The 20,263-nt window shown below is 68.7% G+C and overlaps 4 protein-coding genes across 4 annotated transcripts; all 4 read left to right on the top strand.

Annotated features, from left to right (window-relative positions):
* Positions 1 to 29: 29 nt before the first annotated feature.
* On the top strand, positions 30 to 3,507 carry SCAMP3 (secretory carrier membrane protein 3). Its single transcript, XM_050912248.1, is given in 10 exon segments — positions 30 to 77; positions 160 to 237; positions 334 to 375; positions 378 to 473; positions 569 to 689; positions 794 to 922; positions 1,120 to 1,279; positions 1,550 to 1,651; positions 1,759 to 1,876; positions 2,016 to 3,507. Coding segments are annotated over 10 exon segments (1,041 nt in total). The 3' UTR covers positions 2,163 to 3,507.
* Positions 3,508 to 4,514: 1,007 nt separating this feature from the next.
* ENTREP3 (endosomal transmembrane epsin interactor 3) lies at positions 4,515 to 9,772 on the top strand. Its single transcript, XM_050912375.1, has 12 exons — positions 4,515 to 4,733; positions 5,428 to 5,484; positions 5,648 to 5,758; positions 5,926 to 6,051; positions 6,147 to 6,254; positions 6,439 to 6,599; positions 6,721 to 6,820; positions 6,910 to 6,994; positions 7,114 to 7,692; positions 7,976 to 8,041; positions 8,263 to 8,525; positions 9,131 to 9,772. Exons 1-12 carry the CDS (start codon positions 4,515 to 4,517, stop codon positions 9,299 to 9,301), a joined length of 2,046 nt encoding a protein of 681 aa, XP_050768332.1. The 3' UTR covers positions 9,302 to 9,772.
* A 785-nt stretch (positions 9,773 to 10,557) lies between these two features.
* GBA1 (glucosylceramidase beta 1) lies at positions 10,558 to 13,622 on the top strand. The gene is given in 10 exon segments (XM_050912268.1): positions 10,558 to 10,684; positions 10,863 to 11,054; positions 11,402 to 11,535; positions 11,621 to 11,756; positions 11,759 to 11,792; positions 11,893 to 12,130; positions 12,303 to 12,527; positions 12,640 to 12,803; positions 12,965 to 13,090; positions 13,239 to 13,622. Coding segments are annotated over 10 exon segments (1,425 nt in total). The 5' UTR covers positions 10,558 to 10,611; the 3' UTR covers positions 13,342 to 13,622.
* A 1,626-nt stretch (positions 13,623 to 15,248) lies between these two features.
* On the top strand, positions 15,249 to 19,739 carry LOC127026885 (lysosomal acid glucosylceramidase-like). Its single transcript, XM_050912179.1, is given in 8 exon segments — positions 15,249 to 15,423; positions 16,468 to 16,500; positions 17,763 to 17,870; positions 18,099 to 18,290; positions 18,373 to 18,519; positions 18,655 to 18,788; positions 19,130 to 19,302; positions 19,415 to 19,739. Coding segments are annotated over 8 exon segments (1,287 nt in total).
* The last annotated feature ends 524 nt before the right edge of the window (positions 19,740 to 20,263 follow it).

Genomic DNA, 20,263 nt, shown 5'->3' on the forward strand with positions numbered 1-20,263 from the left:
GGCGGTCCCGGTCCCGGCCCGGCCCGGCCATGGCCCAGCGCGGCGGCCCCGCGGTGCTCCCGGACAACCCCTTCCAGGTGCGTCCCGTCCCGGGGAGCGGCGGCAGCAGCGACGGGCCCGGGCCCGGCCCCCGCGTCACACTGGCCGTGTCTCTTGCAGGACCCCGCAGTGGTGCAGCCCCGGCCCGGCCCCGAGCGCTCGGCGCTGGATGCCTACAACCCCTTCGAGAGCGGCGCGGTGAGGCGGGCGGGCCGCGGCGGGGCCGCTTCCCGGCGGCCGGGGCCCTCCCCGCGGCGAGCGGCGCCTCACCGTCCCCCCCTCTTCTTCCTGCAGCCGCCACCACCGTACGAGGCCCCGTCGGCGGCTCCGCCGCCCCTGCCAGCGGCCGGCATGCCCCGCCGCAGGCGGCCGCGCAGCCCCCGCGGAAAGCTAGCCCCACGGAGCCCCGAAACTACGGCTCCTACGGCACGCAGGTACCGGGCGGGGGAGGCAGCCGCTTGGCCGCCGCGGGGTGGGCCGAGAGAGAAGGCGGGAGCCCCAGGGCCTGCGTTCCCCCCCCCCCCCCCAGGCCTCGGCGGCAGCCGCCACGGCTGAGCTGCTGAAGCGGCAGGAGGAGCTGAACCGGAAGGCGGAGGAGCTGGACCGGCGGGAGAGGGAGCTGCAGAACGCGGCCCTCGGCGGCGCCGCAAGTGAGTGGCCTGCGGGGCAGGGGAGGGCCGGCGGCCGCCTTCCCCTCGGCCCCCCCCTGCGCGGGCACTGCTGCTCTCTCCTTCTCGCCTCCTTCCCTCTGCAGCGAGGCTGAACAACTGGCCCCCGTTGCCGTCCTTCTGCCCCGTGAAGCCTTGCTTCTACCAAGACATCCCCGTGGAGATTCCTGCTGACTTCCAGAAGACCGTTTCTACCATGTATTACCTCTGGATGGGTGAGTCCCTGGGGGAAAGCGAAGGGCAGATCCTGGGAGGAGGTAGAGGAACAAGCGTCCTGTGTGCGAGTGAACGCTGCTGCTCTGGAGAAGTTGCGATTAAGCGGGAGCGCCCGGGTCTGGGGGGGCTGAGCCCTTGGTGTGGGGAGGGGGGAGCCTTGCTGGGGGTTGCCTGACTGATGTGTGCTCTCTCTCAGCCAGCACCATTGCTCTCTTCCTGAACTTCTTGTCCTCGCTGGCCTGGTTCTGTGTGGAGCCCTCGTCCGGTTCTGGGTTCGGCCTCTCCATTCTCTGGGCTCTTCTCTACACGCCTTGCTCCTTTGTCTGCTGGTACAGGCCGATGTACAAAGCTTTCAGGTGTGTATCCGCTGGAGCTCGCAGGCCAGCAAAGCAGCGGGGTGGGGTGGCTGCATGGCTGGCGCTTGAAGCTGGGGAGACTGGGCTGCTCGGTTGAACCGGCCCTTGCCCCGAGTGCGGCACCGATGGTGTCCCAGCTCCTTGTGGCCTTTGGGTCTGGGGGATGCGGTGATTCTGCACTGAGCTTCGTGTTCTTCCTGTGTCCCCCGCTTTAAGGAAGATTTGAGAGTTCTTTTCGGTGGCCTAACCTCGCCTGTCTCTTTCTCGCAGGAGTGACAGTTCGTTCAACTTCTTTGTCTTCTTCTTCGTCTTCTTTGCCCAGAACGTGATTTACGTGCTGCAGGCGATTGGCATACCAAACTGGGGATTCAGGTGCGCGTTGTGCTGACCTCGGGGAGCCCTGGCTGGCCGAGTACCCCGAGAGGGAGGAGGCGGGTGGGGGAGAGGGAACCTGTGGGCAACCGCCTCTTGTTTTGCAGCGGCTGGATACTGAGCCTGATAGCGCTGCGGAAGAACACGGCCGTGGCTGTGATGATGATCCTGGTGTCCTTGTTCTTCACAGCAGTGGCTGTGTTGGGCATTATTATGCTGAAAAAGGTGAGTTTGCATCGAACCTCGGGGCCAGAGCGCTGCTTGGGGGGGGGGGGGGTTTGGCAGGCGCGGGGTCACGGCTCTGTTCGTTGGGGGCCTGGAACGGGGCTGCTGCCCTGACCCCGAGCCTGCTGCTCTCTTCCAGATCCACTCTCTGTACCGCCGGACGGGCGCCAGCTTCCAGAAAGCACAGGAGGAGTTTGCTGCGGGGGTCTTCTCCAACCAGGCGGTGCGCACTGCGGCGGCCAACGCCGCCGCCGGTGCCGCCACCAATGCCTTCCGGGCGCCCTAGCCAGGCGGGGGCCCCGGCTTCTCATCGCACGTGGGCTCTTTCTAAGGAAGAGGAAATCCAAGTTGCACTTTCATTGGATCCCCGTGTGTCTGCATCAGCTGTCGGAGGCTGCCTCATCCCAGCTTGGAAGTGCTGGTGCCTGAATCGTCTGCTGCTCTAACCCCTTTCCTCACGGATGGAGGCTGTTCTGGTTTGTGCTGGTCCCCTCCCCTCAGCGGACTGGGGAAGGAGCGGGATGGGAGGTGCTGTGGCCAAGCCCTGCGCTTCTCATCGCCCTCCCTTCCAGCACCAGCTGCTGGGGGCAGGAGCCTCCTCCAGACGTGTGACAGGGACCGAAACGGCCGCTCACCTTCGCTGGGCTCTCCTGTTTCCCCACCTGGGGATGCCGCTTGTGTGCCCTGGGCCTTGTGTGCCCAGTCCCAGGGCGTGCAGGGGCTGGCTCTTCCCTGGAGGCTTTTTCCTCCCTTCCCTTTGACGCGGGACCCGATTCTCTGCCAAGAAAATCGCCTCCCTCTTCCCCCAGGGGCTTGCTCCAGTGGGCTGGGGCTGGCTCCGTCCCCAGGGTGCTGAGCTGGGAGGGCAGCCCCCCACTCCAGTCCCTTTCCCCCGTCCTCTCCCTCTCTCCTTTGCCGGGCTGAGCCCGCTCCAGGCGCGGGGATAAGGAGAGCGCGGTGGTGCATGTGCTGCTGGTGGGGCTTCCTGCCCTTAGCCTGTGTGCCCGGCCCCCGCCGTGTGGGACTGGGCCCGCGGTGGTCCCTAAAGCCGGGCTGGGCACCGAGGAGGGACCCGGGTACCTCCTTAGCTCCTGCCTCGCCTCCAGCGAGGGGGTGAACGGCTTCTCCCTTCCCCCCTGCCTCTGCCTGCCCTGGGGCCAGCACCCCCTCGCTCCCCCTGGCACTCTTCACCCAGAGCCCGTCCCTTCCCCAGCACCCTTCTCCCTTCTCAGGGGCTGAGCCGGTCCCTGTGCACAGCGCTGCCCAGTATGTGCCCCCCGCTAGCCCTTGGTGTCCCCCGTCCCGTGTGCCAGTGTCCCCCGGGGCTCCCTGGGCCTGGCGTCCCTGGGCCGGGGGTTCCCGAGTTCTGCTTCGCCCCATCTCCTCTCCCACGCTCCTGGGTTTGTCCCTGCTGCTCCTGGGCTGGCGAGAGGCTCCGTGCCTTCATCTGCGGGGGCCAGCGCGTGCGGTAGCTCCCCACAGCCGCGGCTCGGCCCTGGCCAGTTGTGCTGGGTGATGGCGGTGGTCCCCGCTCCAGCCGTGGCCGTCCTGCCGCCGCCGCCGCCTCCCGTGTGTTGCTGTGCCCGACGCCAAGCCGCCTTCGGGTTTTATTTAAGGAATAAATGAAGTTTCACTCAGCCTCCGCCGTCTCCGTGCGCTGACAGACGGGAGCGGGAGGGGAGCGGCGGGGCCGCGGCCTCCCGGTGGGGCGGGCCGGACTACAGCTCCCGGCGTGCCGCGCAGGGGCGGCCCCGGTGCGGGCGCGGCCCGAGCTGCGGGGGGCGGCGGGAGCTGTACCGGGAGCTGCCCTGCGCTTCGGGCGCGCCCGCCTCCTGCCGCGGCCACCGGGCTGCGGCCCCGGCGGAGCGGGGATCCCGGAGGCCGCCGCCGGGGTTCGGCGGGGGGCGATGCTTGGCCGCGCTCCGCGCAGCATCCCGCCGCCCGGGCGTCCCCGCCAGCCGCTCCGCGCGGGGCCGGGGCTGGGGGGCGCGGGGCGGTGAGCCCGCCGGTACCGGCCCGTGCCGGGGGCGCTCCTGGCAGCGGGAACCACCCCCCACCCCCCGCCCCATCCCCCGCGGGCGCTCCGGCCCCTGCGCCCGCCGCCCGCGGAGGATGCTCCTGGGCGGCGGCCGGTCCCTCGCCCGCTGCCCGGCCCGCGGCTCCCGCCTCCCGGCGCTGCCCCGGGGGCCGGCGGCCCGGCCCGGGTGCCGCGTCCCGGGCGGCGGTTCTCGGCCTCCGCAGGGCGGCATGATCCCCCGGCGGGGGCCCGGCGCTGGAGGGACGGCGAGAGAGGAGAAAGCCCCGGGGCCGCGTTCTGCCTCCGGCCGGGAGCTCTAGGCCGGCTCTGCGGCCGGGATGCGAAGGTACCGGTGAGGCTGGTTCTGTTCCCAGGACATCCCGCGGAGCTTCTGGCGGCCCCGGGTCCCGCGTGGCCGTGGGCGCTGCCCCGAGCATCCCTCCCGGGGGGGGCAGGGAAGAGCCGCCGTCAGCATCCTCCAGGAGGCGAAAGGTGGAGCCCGGCCCGTTCCCGCAGAGCATCCGTTCCTGCTTCCCCCGGGCCGGCCCCGTCCTGGCGCCCTGCCGCCGGCTGCCCCGGGGCTCTGGGGCCGGCTGCCCCCGCTCGCTGCCCGGGGCAGCCATGCCCTCCCCCAGCGACTCCAGCCGCTCGCTGACCGGCCGCACGTCTCGCAGCCTCACCCACCTCCGCGTCCAGCGGACCTGGCTGCAGATCCTGCTGGTGCTGGGCTTCATCCAAGTGATCCTGGGCATCCTGATCGTCACCTTCAGCCTGGTGGCGGCCACCATCACGCCCTCCACCAAGATCCGGCACTCCTGCCCATCCTGGGCCGGCTTCTCGGTGAGTCTGGGGCCAGGGCAGCGCGGGGAGGGGTCCGGCACAGACCTGCTCTGCCAGCTCCCTGGATGCTGAATTTGCCGCCGGTCCCAGGGGAGTGTAGCCCCGCTGCTCCCCCACCCTCTGCCCGTGGCTGCCGCGGTGCATTGTGGGAGAATCCCAAGGGTTCCCCCAGGGTGACTCTGTGAGGGATGGGGACCCCCAGAGCGGTGGGGGAGGCTATCCAGGGTACGTGTGTTGAGGTGACACGCTTCTGGACAAACCCTGAGCAGGTTTGTGCAGCCGCAGGCAGGGAGGGGTGCGTGGGGTGCTGCAGCGGTGACGGGGCGGGGGACCGGGCAGCCCTGCCCTGCTCCCGAGCCAAGCGGCGGGGTGCTCTGCCTGCTGCATACGTGGGGTGAGGGCAGGACCCTGGCAGACCCCGGGTCCCCCGCGGTGACCCTGCGGCATGGATCCTGGCCCGGGTTCGCTGTCCGGCACGGAGCTGCCCGCAGTCCCCAGGCTCTCCAGTGCCCTGAATCAGCAGTTTCTCCCAGCTTGCGGCACCGGGGCTGCCCCTACGGCCCTGCTGCTCCTGGGCGGGCTTCGGGCCTGGAGGGCTCGGGGGGCTCTGCCCAAGGGCCGGGGGGCTGCTCTGGGCCCCACTGCCTGGCAGAGACCCCTCCCCATCCTCATCCCCGGGCTTGTGCGTCTGCAGCTGGCGCTGTCCGGGCTCGTCGGCATCGTCTCCTGGAAGCGGCCGCTCACCCTGGTGGTAGGTGTTGGGGGGAGCCCCCTCCGCAGGCGGGGGGCCAGGATGGGAAGGGCAGCGTGAGGGGGCCGAGCAGCCCCACGTGCCCCCGGACATGCAGCCGCAGGCGTCGGCTGCCTGCTACGCAGCCGGGCCTGGCTGGCAGCCCCTCTCCTCCCCGCTGCAGATCACCTTCTTCACGCTGCTGTCAGTGCTGGGCGTCATGCTGAGCCTCGCCGGGTCCATCCTGTCCTGCCAGAACGCGCAGCTGGTGAAGTCCCTGGAGGCCTGCGAGAGGGTGAGGCTGGTCGGGGGCTGCCGCAGTGCGCCCGGGCAACTGAGCGCAGCTCGCCCCTGGCTGCAGGGCCCTGGGGACACGGGGAGCTGTGGAGCAGGGGTCTGGTGGTGGAACGCGCCGGTGGCTCTTGGGGGAGAGCACGGCGTCACGGTGTTCCTTGTCCCCAGGAGAGGGACTCATGTGTCTGCTGCCAGGCCCGCTCGGAGCCCCCGCCCGCCTCCTGCAGCCGGCAGAGTGAGATGCTGACCATGTTCCCCAACCCCAACTGCCGGAGCATCCGTGTGGCACTCAAGGTGGGGGACCCAGGGGGGGCAAGGGCTCCCTGGGGAGCGGCTGCGCACCCCGCCATGCTCTGTGGGCGTCCGCAGCTCACCCCGCTCCTCCCCAGGACCTCCTCTTCAGTGTCTGCGGCTTGACCGTCTTCTCCACCATCATCTGCACACTCTCTGCTGTTGTGTGCTGCATCCAGATCTTCTCCCTCGACATTGTCCATGTGGTGAGTCCCAGCCCTGGTCCAGGAGCAGACAGGGCTGGGGAGCAGCGCTCCCAGGCTGGGGGCCCCCAGGGTGCAAGGGCAGGACCTGGCCCCAGCCAGGTGCGGATTAAGGCCCGGGACACACATCCCTTGCTGGATCTCTGGGCAGGGGGTCCCAGCTCTCCCTCCTCCCCTTTCCCGGCAGCTGGTCCCCCAGCGCTTGAGCTCCGTGACGCTGGAATGCACGTCCCCCCCCGACACCTTTCTGCAGAGCATGATGGACTTTGAGGAGTTCGTGCCCCCGGTGCCGCCACCCCCCTACTACCCGCCCGAGTACACCTGCAGCTCCGAGACCGACGCGCAGAGGTAGCCGGCTGGGAGCAAGGCTGGTGGAGCGGGGCCACTGTGGTGCAGGAGCGGGGGGCCTGGTTGCCCCCAAGCAGGGCTTGTCCCACCCGACGTGGCTTTTCCGCTCTTGCCTCCGCAGCATCACCTACAACGGCTCCATGGACAGCCCCGTGCCCCTCTACCCAACCGACTTCCCCCCTTCCTACGAGACAGTGATGGGGCTGCGAGGAGACAGCCAGGTGGGAGACGGGGGGGGGCTGCGGGCAGGGGGTGGCCAGGCAGGGCTGGGCTCCTGCTCTGCCTGTGCCCTGACCGCCCCGTCCCGCAGGCCACCCTGTTTGACTCGCAGCTGACAGACGGCTCGCACGCTTGCACCTGCGACCGCGTCCCCTCCATCGTGCTCAGCGGAGAAGGTGAGCGTGCCCCATCGGCACACCTCGGGCTGGAGCATCGGCGGGACGGGAGAGGGGCCCGCGGGGGGGACCGGCCCTTCCCGGCAGCTCTTCACTCACGCCCGCTCCGCTCCTTGCAGTGTCCATGGACAGCGGGTCCCTGATCATGTCTGAGATCATGGACATCCCTGGGGACAGCAGCCCCTCGGAGGACTCGTGCCTGCTGGAGCTGCAGGGCTCCATGCGCTCCGTCGACTACGTCCTCTTCCGCTCCATCCAGCGCAGCCGTGCGGACTACTGCCTGAGCGTGGACTGCGTGCAGTGCAGCCACCACACGCGCAGCCCCACGCTGGGCTTGCAGGGGCCCTTTGAGGAGTCGCCTCAGCCCCGGGTGCGGGGGGAGCGCTCCTACTCCTGCTCCACGGCGGAACCCAGCCACGACGGCATCTTGGTGGGGGGAGCCGTCACCCACAGCTGCAATCGCCTGGAGGGGCTGGCCCGCTGCGTCGGCCCCTGCTTCCCCGAGGTGCGGCTCAAGGAGAAGGGCTCGCTGCAGGGGCGCGGAGGCGGCCGCTCTGCGGGACCCGGCGCCGGGCACCTCTGCCACCCGCGGCGTAACAGCGAGACCTCCTGCCCCTCGTCGCCGGCCCCGGGGTTGAGCCAACGATTGCTCGTGAGGTCGCACAGTGATCCCGGCGTCCTGACAGCCGGCCATGCTGGTAGGTGGCAACGGCTGCTGGGATGGGGATGTGCGCGCGGCAGCGTCTGTCTGGTGCAGCCAGGATGCGCCGCAGGTTTTGGCCGCGTTTCTCCGTGGCTAGGTGGGATTACAGCCGGTCTGAGGCGGGTGGTTGTGCCAGGTGAATGGGGGGAGCAGGCGGGGTCTGCTGGGTCGGGAGGAGAGGGGTGCCAGGGGGGCCGTGCTGCCTGGGCTGGTGCTGGGGGTCCACACAGCGGTGCCGGTTGCTGCCAAAGCCTGAGTGCTCTTTCTGCTCCCAGCAGATTTCAGGGAAGTACTTTATACCAAAGCACTGGAGGACATCGTGTCCAACTCCTCTGCGGATACAGGTCAGGGCACTGGGATGTACTGGGACGTACAAAGAGGTGGGGGGAGTGTTTCTGTAGCCCTTTGGGGACTGGGCTCACCCCATTGGGGCTGGGATGATGGAGACCCCCCGGTGGTACCGCTCCCGCTGGCTGGGGAGGGGAGACAGCAGGACCCCCAGGGGCTGTGGGCACAGGTCCCGTCAGGAGCAGCGTCCTGGCATCTGACAGCGGACTCTCCGCAGGGCTGTGCTCAGAGGCCTGCCTGCTCCACCGTTCACACTGTGACTCCCCCCCGCTGCTCCGGGCCGGCTCGGCGGGAAAGAGCAAGCTGCTGCCCTCCAAGAAGGTGACGCAGCAGCTGTCGAAGACGACGACCCGCTCCCTGGGGGACCTCAAGGTCTGCCGGGGTACCCGCGGGCTGGTGGCCAGGTTCCTGCAGAGACCCAAGCGCAGCCCGGCAGCCGGCATGGAGGTGCCCGGGCACAGCTCCCAGGGGCACAAGCAGGTGGGCTCCGGCAGCCACGGTGCCCCAGGGGACAGGGGCAGCTCCTCTTTCCCAGGGACCCCCATCCACACCCTCTCCCTCCCTCCAGTCCCCACCAGCACCTCCACGCTGGCCCTTCCAGGGTCTCCGTTCCCCTGCCATGCACCCCATGGTGTTGGCACCCTAGCTGCAGGCAGGGGCTGCAGGCAGAGCCTCCTTCCTGCGGCACTGTCCTTGCCCAGCCCTTCTTGGCGTGGCAGCCCCTTCCCCTTGGTCCCCACCGTAGCCACGAGTGGGAAAATCATGCATGTCACAACGGCTTTGGCTTTGCCCCTGAGTCACCACAGCCCGGAGGCAGTCGCTGGGATGTCCCGGCCTCGGCTTACGGGATACTGGAGACATTGCGCAGCCCGGGAGGCCCTGATGGGAACGAGCCCGTCCTTAATGACCTTGTATGCGCGTGATGCACACCTCCGCCATCCCTGCCCTCCTGCCCTGCGTGCCCGCTCGGCTGCGGGTGGGGCAGGGGGAGCACGGGGTGCCATGGGCAGGGGTGCCATGGGCAGGGGTGCCATGGGCAGGGGTGCCGGCCGCGCGGCTGCAGCCTGTCCCCCCCGGGGTTGCAGGTTCCCTGGAACGCCTGGCCGGGAGCGGAGCAGCCCCACGAAGGCATCCACCTGCAGAGCTGCGGGGACCTGAGCTCCACCTCGTCCCTGCGACGGCTCCTGTCCGCCCGCCGGCTGGAGCGCAGCCGCCCACGGAGCCTCAGCGGGACCTGCAAGGAGAGCGTCCTCTGACAGCGCACCCCCACCCATGGCGCAGCCTCCGCAGGGACGCTCCCAGGGCCCCGGTGCGGAGAAGGGGGGGGTCCTGCTCTGGGCCAGGACCCTCGGACATTGCTCGGACGTTGCCGCTGCCCTGGGGCCTCTTCTGGGCCCCTTCCCCAGGCGGGGCCAGGGCGAGGGGCTGGTCCCCTGCGGTGTCGGCTGGGGGGCCGAGATGGCCATGCCTGTCCCCTGCGCTGGCCGTGCCCGGTCCCTGCCCTGTCCCCTTGTGCCAGCCGTGCCTCCACGCTGGGATGGCCGTGCCCGGTCCCTGCCCTGTCCCCTGTGCCAGCCGTGCCTCCACCCTGGGATGGCCGTGCCCGGTCCCTGCCCTGTCCCCCCCCTGCGCTGGCCATGCCTGTCCCCTGCCCTGTCCCCTGCGCCAGCCGTGCCTGTCCCCCACGCCAGCCGTGCCTGTCCCCTGCCCTGTCCCCTGCGCCGGCTGTGCCTGTCCCCTGCCCTGTCCCCCATGCCAGCCGTGCCTGTCCCCTGTCCAGCCCCTCAGCCCCGTCCCCACACCGGCCGTGCCCGGTTCCCGGTCCCTTGCGCTGGCCGTGCCTGTCTCCTGCCCGGTGTCCCCCCCCGTCCCCTCCCCGCCGCCCGCCCCGGGGGTCCCCGCGCCCGGCTGCGCCCGGGGACGCGTTGCGGGGCCGGTCCCGCGGCGCTCGCAGCCGCGCTGCCCCTCGCTAGAGACCGAATAAAGGTGGTCGCCGCCCGCCCGGGGCCGTGGGGCCGGTGGCGCCGAGGAACGGGGGGAAGGGGCGGGGCGTAGCGGGTCAGCTGACTGATCACGTGAGCGGCGGGGCGCCGGCCGCCTGCGTCCCCGCGGCGGGGGGGGGGGTCCGTAGGCGCGGGGCGGCAGCCGGGGACGGCCGGTACCGGCGCGGGGCCGGGCGGAGCGGGGGACGCCAGCGCGTTGCCCAAGCGGGGCGGTGCCGGGGGCGACGTGGGGGGGTGAACGGCCCCGCCGCCCGTGCGGCTCCCCCGGCTCCCCGGCCCCGTTACCGTCGTGGGGGTAAGGCCCGCGCCAGCTGTCTTGCCCAACCGGGGCCCGGCTCGCCCAGTGCTGGTGCCGCTCTTGCACCGGCGCCCCGGGCGTGGGCGGAACGGGAAGCCCGGGCGCCCTTAAAGGCGAGGCCGGCAGCGGGCCCGGTGCTGCGGGGGAGGCTGGGCAGCGAGCGCGGCCGGGACCGGCTCGGGGTGCCAGCGGGACGGGAGGCTTTGACGGTGCTGCTGCTCACAGGCCCTGCACCCCGGGACCCGCCGGGGGACGTGGAGGGGCCATGGGGGCCACCGGTGCCCTGGGCTGGCGGCTGCTGCTGCTGCTGCTGCTGCAGGCCGTGCACCGGGCTGCAGGTGAGCGTGGGGCGGCAGCGGGGTGGGGGGGCTGGGGGCAGCGCCGGAGCTGGGGTGCCCAGGGAGGTGACGGGGTGCAGAGCGCAGGGCAGTGGGAGCACCCAGAGCGGGCAGGAGAGCTCTGGCAGGGACGCGTCCCCGAGCCGGCAGCTGCCCCCACCCTGCCTGTGCCCCCCAGGCGCCCGGCCCTGCAGCCCCAAGTACTTCGGCCGCGATGCCATGGTGTGTGTCTGCAACGCCACGTACTGCGACACGCTGGACCCCGTGGTCCTGCCGGCCCCGGGCACCTACATCAAGTACGAGAGCAGCAAGGCCGGCAAGCGGCTGGAGCGCAGCGAGGGGAGCTTCCAGCGCAGCCTGCATGCCCCAGGTACCCGCTGTGGCCGGCAGAGAGGGGCTGGACCCTGCCTGCGACCCACCGTCACACTGGCTTCCCTCCCTGCAGATCTTGTCCTGACCGTCGACACGACACAGCGGTACCAGAAGGTGAAGGGTTTCGGCGGCTCCATCACCGATGCGGCTGCCACGAACATCTTTTCCCTGCCAGAAACAGCCCAGGATCACCTCCTGCGCTCGTACTTCTCTGAGGAAGGTGAGAACATCACGGGAGGGATGGTGATGGGGACCCTGTGGGCCTCTGCCTGGATGCCGGCAGGGCTCGGAGACCTCCTGTTCCACTGCCCGCCTCTGCCTGTCCCACCCCACTGTGCCTGGCAGGGCTGGAGTACAACCTTGTCCGGCTCCCTATGGCCAGCTGCGACTTCTCCCTCCATGCCTACACCTACGACGACGTTCCCTTCGACTACGAGCTCGCCCACTTCAGCCTGCGAGACGAGGACACGAAGCTGAAGGCGAGCGGTGGGAGGGAGCGGGGTGGGATGTGCGGGGGGGCACAGGGACTCAGCTCAGGTGGTCCCCCTCTGTCCCCTCCTGCAGATCCCCCTCCTGCACCGAGCCTCGGCCATGAGCAAGCGGCCGCTGTCGCTGTACGCCAGCCCCTGGACCTCCCCGGCCTGGATGAAGACCAGCGAGTCCTTTGTGGGGAAGGGCACGCTGAAGGGGCAGGCAGGGACAAGTACCACAAGACCTGGGCCAACTACTTCGTGCGGTAAGGAGCGCCTGGGGAGGGGGGAGATACTCGGGGGAGATACTCAGGGGATCCTCAGCAGTGGGGAGACCCCCATGGCTCACCCCTCCCCTGCGCCCAGGTTCCTGGACGAATACGCCAAGCACAACCTGACCTTCTGGGCAGTGACGGCGGAGAACGAGCCCACGGCCGGGCTGATCAACAACTATCCCTTCCAGTGCCTGGGCTTCACGGCCGAGCACCAGCGGGACTTCATCGCACGGGACCTGGGCCCCGCGCTGGCCAACAGCTCCCACCGCGATGTCCAGCTCATCATCCTGGACGACAACCGGCTCCACCTCCCGCACTGGGCCAAAGTGGTGCGTGCGGCTGTGGGGTCCGCTAGCACGGCGAGCCGGGACAGAGCCCCAGTCCCGGTGGCGCAGCACATCCCGGCGGAGGGCTCGGCCGCTCCGTCCTGCAGCGTGGGAGCTGGGGTGCTGGCGCTCTGCCCCACGGGACCTGGTGGTGGCCGACTTTTCGCCCTGCTAGGTCCTGGAAGATGAAGAGGCAGCTCGCTACATCCACGGCATCGGCATCCACTGGTACCTGGACTTCATCGGTCCCATACAGGACACGGTGGTGCCCACTCACGAGCTCTTCCCCGACTACTTCATCCTGGCCACGGAGGCGTGTATCGGGGCCCATTTCTGGGAGAGGGACGTGATCCTGGGCTGCTGGGAGCGGGGGAACCAGTACAGCCACAGCATCCTGACGGTGAGGGCCCTGCGTCACCCTGCGCGGCTGGCCCCGGAGAGGGCTGCCGGCACGCTCCCTCTCCCGTCAGCGCCCCACTCCTTGGGCAGATGTCTGGGCTGTCCTGTTGCAGAACCTGAACCACTTTGTGGTTGGCTGGACCGACTGGAACCTGGCCCTGGACCTGGAGGGGGGTCCCAACTGGGTCAAGAACTACGTGGACAGCCCCATCATCGTGGACACCAGCGAAGGCATCTTCTACAAGCAGCCCATGTTCTACCACATGGGGCACTTCAGGTGGGTCGGGGCCCCCCGACATGCTCTCAGCTGCCCGGGCTCCAGCTCCATGGTTGCAGTAGCAGCTTGTTGGGAGGGGAACAGGGCAGGTTTGTTGGGAGAGGAGCTCTTCGGGGGTCTGACTCCCTTCCTGGGGTTGCTTCTTGCTCATGCCCGTGCAGTAAGTTCATCCCTGAGGGCTCCCAGCGCGTGGGGCTCGTCGCCTCCAAAGAGTCCAAGAAGACAGAACTGGAGTACACAGCTTTCCTGCGCCCCGACGGCACCGTGGTGGTGGTGGTTCTGAACCGGTGAGTGATGCAGCCCGGCCTGCGAGCATGGGACCCCGTCCTGCCGGGCCACGCGTATGTGTGTGTGTGGTTCATTCTGCTGGGCCTTGTGCGCCGCTGGTGCTCGGGAGCCGCTGCAGGTCTGACCCCGCTGCTCCTCGCCCTCCAGGTCCCCGCAGAACATCACCTTCGGCCTGGCTGATACGGTTGGCCTCATCGCAGCTGTGGCTCCGGCCAGCTCCATCCAGACCTACCTGTGGCAGCAGCAGTGATGGGGCTGGGATGCCCAGGGCTGACCAGGGGCCGAACCGAGCCGGGCCAGGAGAGCAGCCCCACGCTGCCCACGGGCTCAGGCCTGGGAGCACGGAGGAGGCGGCTCCCTGCCATCTGCACCGTGACGGAGCCGAGCGCTCAGGCGAGCTGGAGGAGTGAGCCGGGCCGGGGAGCACCATGCGTGTGTAGAAGGGCCGGGAGCACCGGTGCCCCTCGGGGTGGAGATCCCACAGGCTGTGAACGCTGTTTGCTGCTGCTCTGACATTAAATGCTGATGCTGCCTCTATGTCTGTGGCTGGAAGTGAAACGTTCAGGTCCCTCCCCTGCTCCCGGGTACCGTGGCTGGGTGCCACCCGGGCACAGAGCCCGTGGGAGTCCCAAAAGCAGCGCAGAGCGGCCGCTCTCCCTGCCCACCCCTGCTGCTCTCCCCCCCCCCAACTCCCGCTGGGGCTTACCCTGCCAGGGAGATGCTCCGGGTACCTGTCTGCTCCCAGGTTCAAGCGGGATGAGCCGAGCCCGGGTGCTCTCCCGCTGCCTTTGTGGGCATGTTTAGGAACTGGCAGGCACCTCAGGACTTACCCTGCACGCAGATGCTCTGGGTCTGGAGCAGGAGTTGGGGCGAAGCGCCTGGACGCCCACCTTAGTGGAAGCCCTGGGCAGGGATTGTGGCCAAGCTTCAGCTTTCCGTGCTTTTTCTGCCAAGCTGGAGCTACTCGCAGCCTGATGCTGGGCTGGGGGGGTGCATGGATTGCATCTTGTGCAGCCTGATGCTGGGCTGGGGGGGATGCGTAGATCGCATCTCGCCCAGCGCAGGGTGCAGGGTGCTCCTCGAGGTCGGAGCTGGAGGCAGAACCAGCTCCAGGAGCATCGCAGCACGGTGGGTTCAGGGTACGAGCCGGCTCTGGATGGAGTCGGGGCCTCTGCGAGCTTCTCCGGGGGCTTTGCAGGGAGAGGGATGCTGGCCAGGCTGCAGCGGCCCTGCAATGGGGTGCACCGTCCCCTGTGGGGACAGGGCAGAGCGGTCCCCGCTGCGATGAGGAGGCTCGGGGTGCACTTAGGGGCTCAGCACCCGCCACGGAGCTGGGGCAGCTTGAGCAAGCGGGCACGGGGCCAGGAGTGGGTGCCAAGTGCGGGCGCACCCAGGAAGGAGGGAGCTCGGAGGGTGTGCTGAGCAGAGGATTAGGGCAGGGAGGTCACGATTGCAGGCAGGGTGAGGACGGGAGGCCAGGGCTGAGCCGGGTTGAGGTGGGCGGGATGCGGCCCCGGGGATGCTGTCAGGGCTGACAGCAGCGATGCTGCGTGGGCCGGGCACAGCCCAGCGCCGGCTCCGGCAGTTCCCAGGGTGGTGGATAAGTGCGTGACAGGGTCACCCTGGGAAGCTGGCACGTCCTGCACCGCGGTGCCACCGGGACGCTGCTCTGGGGCAGGAGCCCTGGGACCCCGCAACACCGGGAAGGGGGTGCCTGAGTCCTGGGGGAGAGCTGGCTGGGCAGAGGGGCAGGAGCATCCCGCTCCTGCCTGGAGGCTGTTTGTGTTTGTCCACAAGAGGGAAATATTTCTCCAGGATCGCGGCAACAGCGAGCCCCGCATCCAGCTTCCAGCATCCCTGCGCCCAGGTGCAGGACCGCTCCTCCGCCTGCTGCTTCTTTCCCAGGTTCTTACTTACTGACTTTCTTTAACCTTTTACCGGCCCTGGTAATAAAAGCTGATGGCCGGATGCTGAATCATCCTGGGACGCGTGCTCTCATCCCTGTGCTCTGCTCGGCTCTGAAGGACCAACTAGCTCCGGGTTAAATGGAGAGGGAGTGAATCCCCCAGCGTCGTTGGGCTTGGCTCATTAATTCTTGTGCAAAGCATTGGCTCATTTTGGGGTGCGTGCTGGCTGGTGGCTGCTGGGGCTGGGAGGATGGGACCCCCAGCAGCTGGCCTGGAACCAGTGACCACCAGCAAGGGCCAGGTCTCCCTTTGCTCAGGGCTGAGGTCCAGGACCCTGGAGCCTGAGCTGCTGCCGCAATGCCGCATCGAGGCTCTGCGCACCCGGTTCCTGCTTTGGCACCCATGTTTTCGCAGTCGTGATCCCCGTAAAAGGCAGCTCAGCCCTAGCTCCGCGTTCCCAGCGTTCCCATCCCCACTGGCCTGGCTAAGGGACAAAATTCACCCCCCTCAGGCTCCTCCGCCTGCTGCGGGGCAGGTCTGTGAACACCACGAGAAACCCCCTGTGCTGGGAGCAGCAGCAAGAAGTGGCTTTGAGAGGATTTGGTGGGACTGCCCAGCATCTCCCGTGCCACCCGCTCCGCTCCGAGGTGTTGCCCTTCCCCTGGGTCTCACTTTTCCTGCTCAGCAGGAAGCTCTTATCAGCCAGTGTTGATAGGGATGAGCTCCAGCAGCCTCCGCAGTGTTTTTGCTCCCGGGAGCTGTGGGAGCTGCAGGGACCCAAGCCGGCTGCGGGGCCGTGGCCAGGCAGGGGGGCAGGCAGAGCCGGACCCCAAAATGGGGACGGAAAAGGGGTGTACGGGGCATCCCGGGTGGCTGGCAGTGGGCCAGGGGGCAGCTGATCACTGTGGGGCAGCAGGGGCTGACCTGTTAACCCCTCCCCAAAATTGGGGCTTATTAGCCTGGGTGTAGCAGCCGGCTGACATGTTAGTCACGGCTGGGGGTGGGAGACCCATGGGGCAGAGGGACAGGGCCAGGAGCTTCCTTCTGGGGCTGCCTCTTTGCCCTGTGAGTAACTGGGGGCTGCCTGGCCCCGTCTGCCCCTTCCCCGGTGGCAGCTGGCCCGGGAACCCCATGGCCCGGCCCCACATGGCAGGCGGAGGCATGGAGCGGTGGCAGGGCAGCACTGGAGGGTAGGAGGAACTTTGATGAATTGAATTGCCCCACAGCTGCATCTGGTATGCCAGAAAAGGAGAAAATTAGTCATGAAGGGCTGCTCCACCCGGAGAGGGAGAGCTAACGGAGCAATTTAACCCTGTGGAGGGAAACTCTGAGCCCCAGTGTTCGATGCTCTCGGGCAGGCGGAGCACTGGCTGGGAGCTGGCCGCTCTCTGTCCCCCTGGGCCACCCCTGCGGAGAGATGCTGAGGGTGTCCCTGCAGTGATGGGTGCGTGCATGCACGTCCACGGGAGCGGGCACGTCCTGGGTGATGTGACCAGGACCAGGCGGTGTCTGCGTGCCCGGGTGAGCCATCCCAGTTCAGCCCTGGCTCTTTGGACTGGGATGGTTGCTCTCAGAGGAGCAGGGAGCGCTCCTGGAGCAGTTTGTCACCAGGCACAGAGGAACAGAGCTCTGTTCCTGGCACAGCCGGTGTCGGAGCAGCAGGTTCCCCTCCGTGGGTCTGGCTTGACAGCGCAGCCCTGGCTGCCGTTGCCGGGGGCCAGAACGCAGCCCTGCCTGTGCTGGGGCAACTGGGGCACTTACCAGCTTGCTGCTACTGCTGCTGCCTTCCATGGTGCGTGCTGAGGTGGGGCGAGCGATGCAAAAGGCTTGGGGAGGGCATGGCAGCAGCCCCGGCTCCTGTGTGGCTGCACCCGGCGGGTCCTTTTGCTGCACCGGCCCACACAGCCACGTTTGCCATCCTCGTCTGGGGGTCCTGGACCCTCCCCACGCTGGGTGCATAGCCACAGCAGCTCTTGGGGGGGGGGAATGGGGGAACCGGGGTGATGGGCAGGGGTAAATCGCCCAAGGCGCTGTTAGAGCTCATTAGCAGGACAGCCTACAGTGCCGGTGAGCCTGCTCGTGGGCTCTGCTCTGCTTCCAGGGATTCATCCAGACCCTGCCTGACGAAAGAAAGAAATGGGCTCTTCCTTCAGGGCATTGCAGTGGGTTCTCAGAGCTGCCCCGTGCTGCGTCTCCCTGTGCTGGTGGGGTCTTCCGCGTAGCCAGAGCTGCCAGCACGATGTCCCCGTCTCTCCTCTCTGGGGGCTGATGCCCTTGCACGGCAGCAGAAGGCGAGGGGGACCCAGTGTTCCCCGGCCCTGGTTCCATGGCGAGGAGACGTACGATGGTCCGAGTCCAAGACCAGCAGTAGGTACGGGCTGGGAGGAAAGCAAGGAGGAGCTGTGGGGGTGGGAGAGGGTGTGCTGCGGAGGGAGGTCTCGAAGCGGCTCCCTGTAAAGGCAAGGTGGGGAGGCTGGAGCTGCCTGAGGAGGAGGAGGAGGGCTGGCGGCAGCGCAGGTTGGGGAGCAGCCGGGGCAGAGGCGAGTGGGCCGTGGGCTCCCGGGAGGGATGGACCCATCTCACCTTCCTGCAAAGCGAGGGTCTTTGCCGGGGGGAGGACGGAGCGTGTGGCAGGAGCTCCCCGGCAGCAGAAGGAGGAGTGGGGGCAGAGGAGATAGTGCTGATCCAGCCGGGGAGCACAGCCTGCCCCTTCATCCCCTCCTGCGCCCGTGCCTGCCTTGGCTGAGGGTGCCCCCGCTCACAGGCTCTGCTCCCCGGGACTCACTGGAGCTGGGGGGACGTGGAGGGGCCACGGGGGCTGTCGGCATCCTGGGCTGGCTGCTGCTGCTGCAGGCAGTGCCCTGGGCTGCAGGTGAGCGCAGGGACGTTCTGGGGGTGGCAACGGGACAGCGCGGCTTGGGCGCCGGGGTGCCCTGGGACAGGGTCAGGAGCTCGGGGGCAGCACCGGAGCTGGGGTGCCCAGGGAGGTGACGGGGTGCAGAGCGCGGGGGCAGTGGGAGCACCCGGGGTGGGCAGGAGAGCTCTGGCAGGGACACGTCCCCGAGCCGGCAGCTGCCCCCACCCTGCCTGTGCCCCCCAGGCGCCCGGCCCTGCAGCCCCAAGTACTTCGGCCGCGATGCCATGGTGTGTGTCTGCAACGCCACGTACTGCGACACGCTGGACCCCGTGGTCCTGCCGGCCCCGGGCACCTACGTCAAGTACGAGAGCAGCAAGGCCGGCAAGCGGCTGGAGCGCAGCGAGGGGAGCTTCCAGCGCAGCCTGCGCGCCCCAGGTACCTGCTGCAGCCGGGTGGGCGGTGGGTGCCACCGCAGAACCTCCGGGCACCGTGAGCTGAGCCAGGATCTCCCTCGCAGGGCTGCTGCTGACGCTCAACGTCTCCACGCTGTACCAGCATGTGAAGGGCTTCGGCGGGTCCCTCTCCGATGCTGCTGCCCTGAACATCCTGGGGCTGTCGCAGCCGGTCCAGGACAACCTGCTGCGCTCCTACTTCTCTGAGAGCGGTGAGCAGTGAGGGCACCGGCAGCGTGGGGCGGCTCGTGGGGTCCCCGGAGGTGGCAGCGCCCATCCCCGCTGCAGGGACGCCCATCACCTGGGCGCCTGCTCAGGTGCTGCTTGATGCCTTTCCTGCTCCGCAGGGATTGAGTACAACCTCATCCGGCTCCCCATGGGTTGCAGCGACTTCTCCGTGCGCCCCTACAGCTACGACGACGTCCCCCACGACTACGAGCTGAAGCACTTCAGGCTGGCGGAGGAGGACGTGAAGATGAAGGTGGGAGGCTGAAGCCACTGCCACTGCCCTTGCCCCCTCTCCCGCTGGAGCTCCTGTGCGTGCCGGGACCCCCGTGACCGGGTGCTGCCGAGCCCCACGCACACTGGCAGGGCGCATGGCGACAGCCTGTGGGAGCTGGCACCTCCTCCGGGGCACGTCCTGGCGCATCCTGGCTGGCACTGGCAGGGTGCGGAGCCGGGGCACCATGCCATGGGGTGGTGCTGGCAGGCTGCCATTCCCCACGGAGGTCCCTTGAGTGCTCCCCTTCCTCCCGTGCTGGGCTGTGTGGTTTTGGGGGGCTGCAGCTGGAGCTGAGCCAGTCCATCTGCCCCCTCTTGCAGATCCCCCTCCTGCACCGAGCCTCGGCCATGAGCAGGCGGCCGCTGTCGCTGTACGCCAGCCCCTGGACCTCCCCGGCCTGGATGAAGAGTAACGGGGACATCAGCGGGAAGGGCACGCTGAAGGGGCAGGCAGGGGACAAGTACCACCAGACCTGGGCCAACTACTTCGTCAAGTACCATCCCCTGGGGCCGGGATGCTCGAGGACTGCAGCGGGCCAGGGGGCCTGGGGAGCGGGCAGAGGGTGGGCAGGCGTGACTGACACCGCCCTCCTGTCCCTGTGCCAGGTTCCTGGATGAATACGCCAAACACAACGTGACCTTCTGGGCAGTGACGGCGCAGAACGAGCCCCTCGCAGCGCTCCTCGCACCCCCCCGGTTCCCCACCATTGCCTTCACCGCCGCGCAGCAGCGGGACTTCATCGTCCGTGACCTGGGCCCCGCGCTGGCCCGCAGCCCCCACCGCACCCAGCTCATCATCCTGGACGACCAGCGCATTCACCTCCTGCACTGGGCCAAAGTGGTGAAGAGCAAAGCCCACCACCCTGCCCGGCTCCTTCCTCTCCCTCTGCTCCGTGTCCCACCCAAACCTTGGGTTTTAGCTGAAAATTAAGCCAGCAGCTGCTCCCAGCCCTAGACAGAGCAGGAGGCAAACTGGGTCTGCTGGAGAGGGAGCCGGAGCCAGCTAATTCGGTAGCAACTGCCTCCGCCTGTGCCTGGCTGAAGCAGGGATGGGAGGTGGCATCCGCGTCCCCGATTCCCGCAGCGCGGCACGCAGAGGTGCTGCTGGCACGCCAGCACCTTCTCCGGGCAGAATTTCAGCTGATTCGGCTTACCCTTCGCAACGCTGAAGAGCTGTTTGTGGGAATTGCCTTAAACTAAAAAGAAAGAAAAGAAAATGTGCTCCTGGCCCTGCCTCGAGCGAGGCTGGAGCTGCAGGGGAGGGTGCAGCACGTCCCTCCCTCGCCTCGAACCGGCAGCACCCAGGGACCAGGCAGGGCTGCGGTGCAAGCCCACCCCGGGGTGGGGGATGCGGAGAGAGGACCAGGCAGGAGCGGGAGCCATGCGGGAGGCGACGAGCCCACCGAGGGGCACGTCTGCCCCCGCACACCCATTGCTCTGTACTCAGCGGGGTGC

Source organism: Gymnogyps californianus, chromosome 29 (genome assembly GCF_018139145.2).
Source record: "Gymnogyps californianus isolate 813 chromosome 29, ASM1813914v2, whole genome shotgun sequence".
NCBI classification, from domain to species: domain Eukaryota; kingdom Metazoa; phylum Chordata; class Aves; order Accipitriformes; family Cathartidae; genus Gymnogyps; species Gymnogyps californianus.

What these genes read in the sequence shown, in the direction of transcription:
- ENTREP3 (XM_050912375.1), top strand. Translation starts at nt 4,515, where the DNA reads ATGCCCTCCCCCAGCGACTCCAGCCGCTCGCTGACCGGCCGCACGTCT. An exon ending in CATCCTGGGCCGGCTTCTCG is followed by an intron (nt 4,734 to 5,427) that starts GTGAGTCTGGGG and finishes GTGCGTCTGCAG; the next exon opens with CTGGCGCTGTCCGGGCTCGT. An exon ending in AGCGGCCGCTCACCCTGGTG is followed by an intron (nt 5,485 to 5,647) that starts GTAGGTGTTGGG and finishes TCCCCGCTGCAG; the next exon opens with ATCACCTTCTTCACGCTGCT.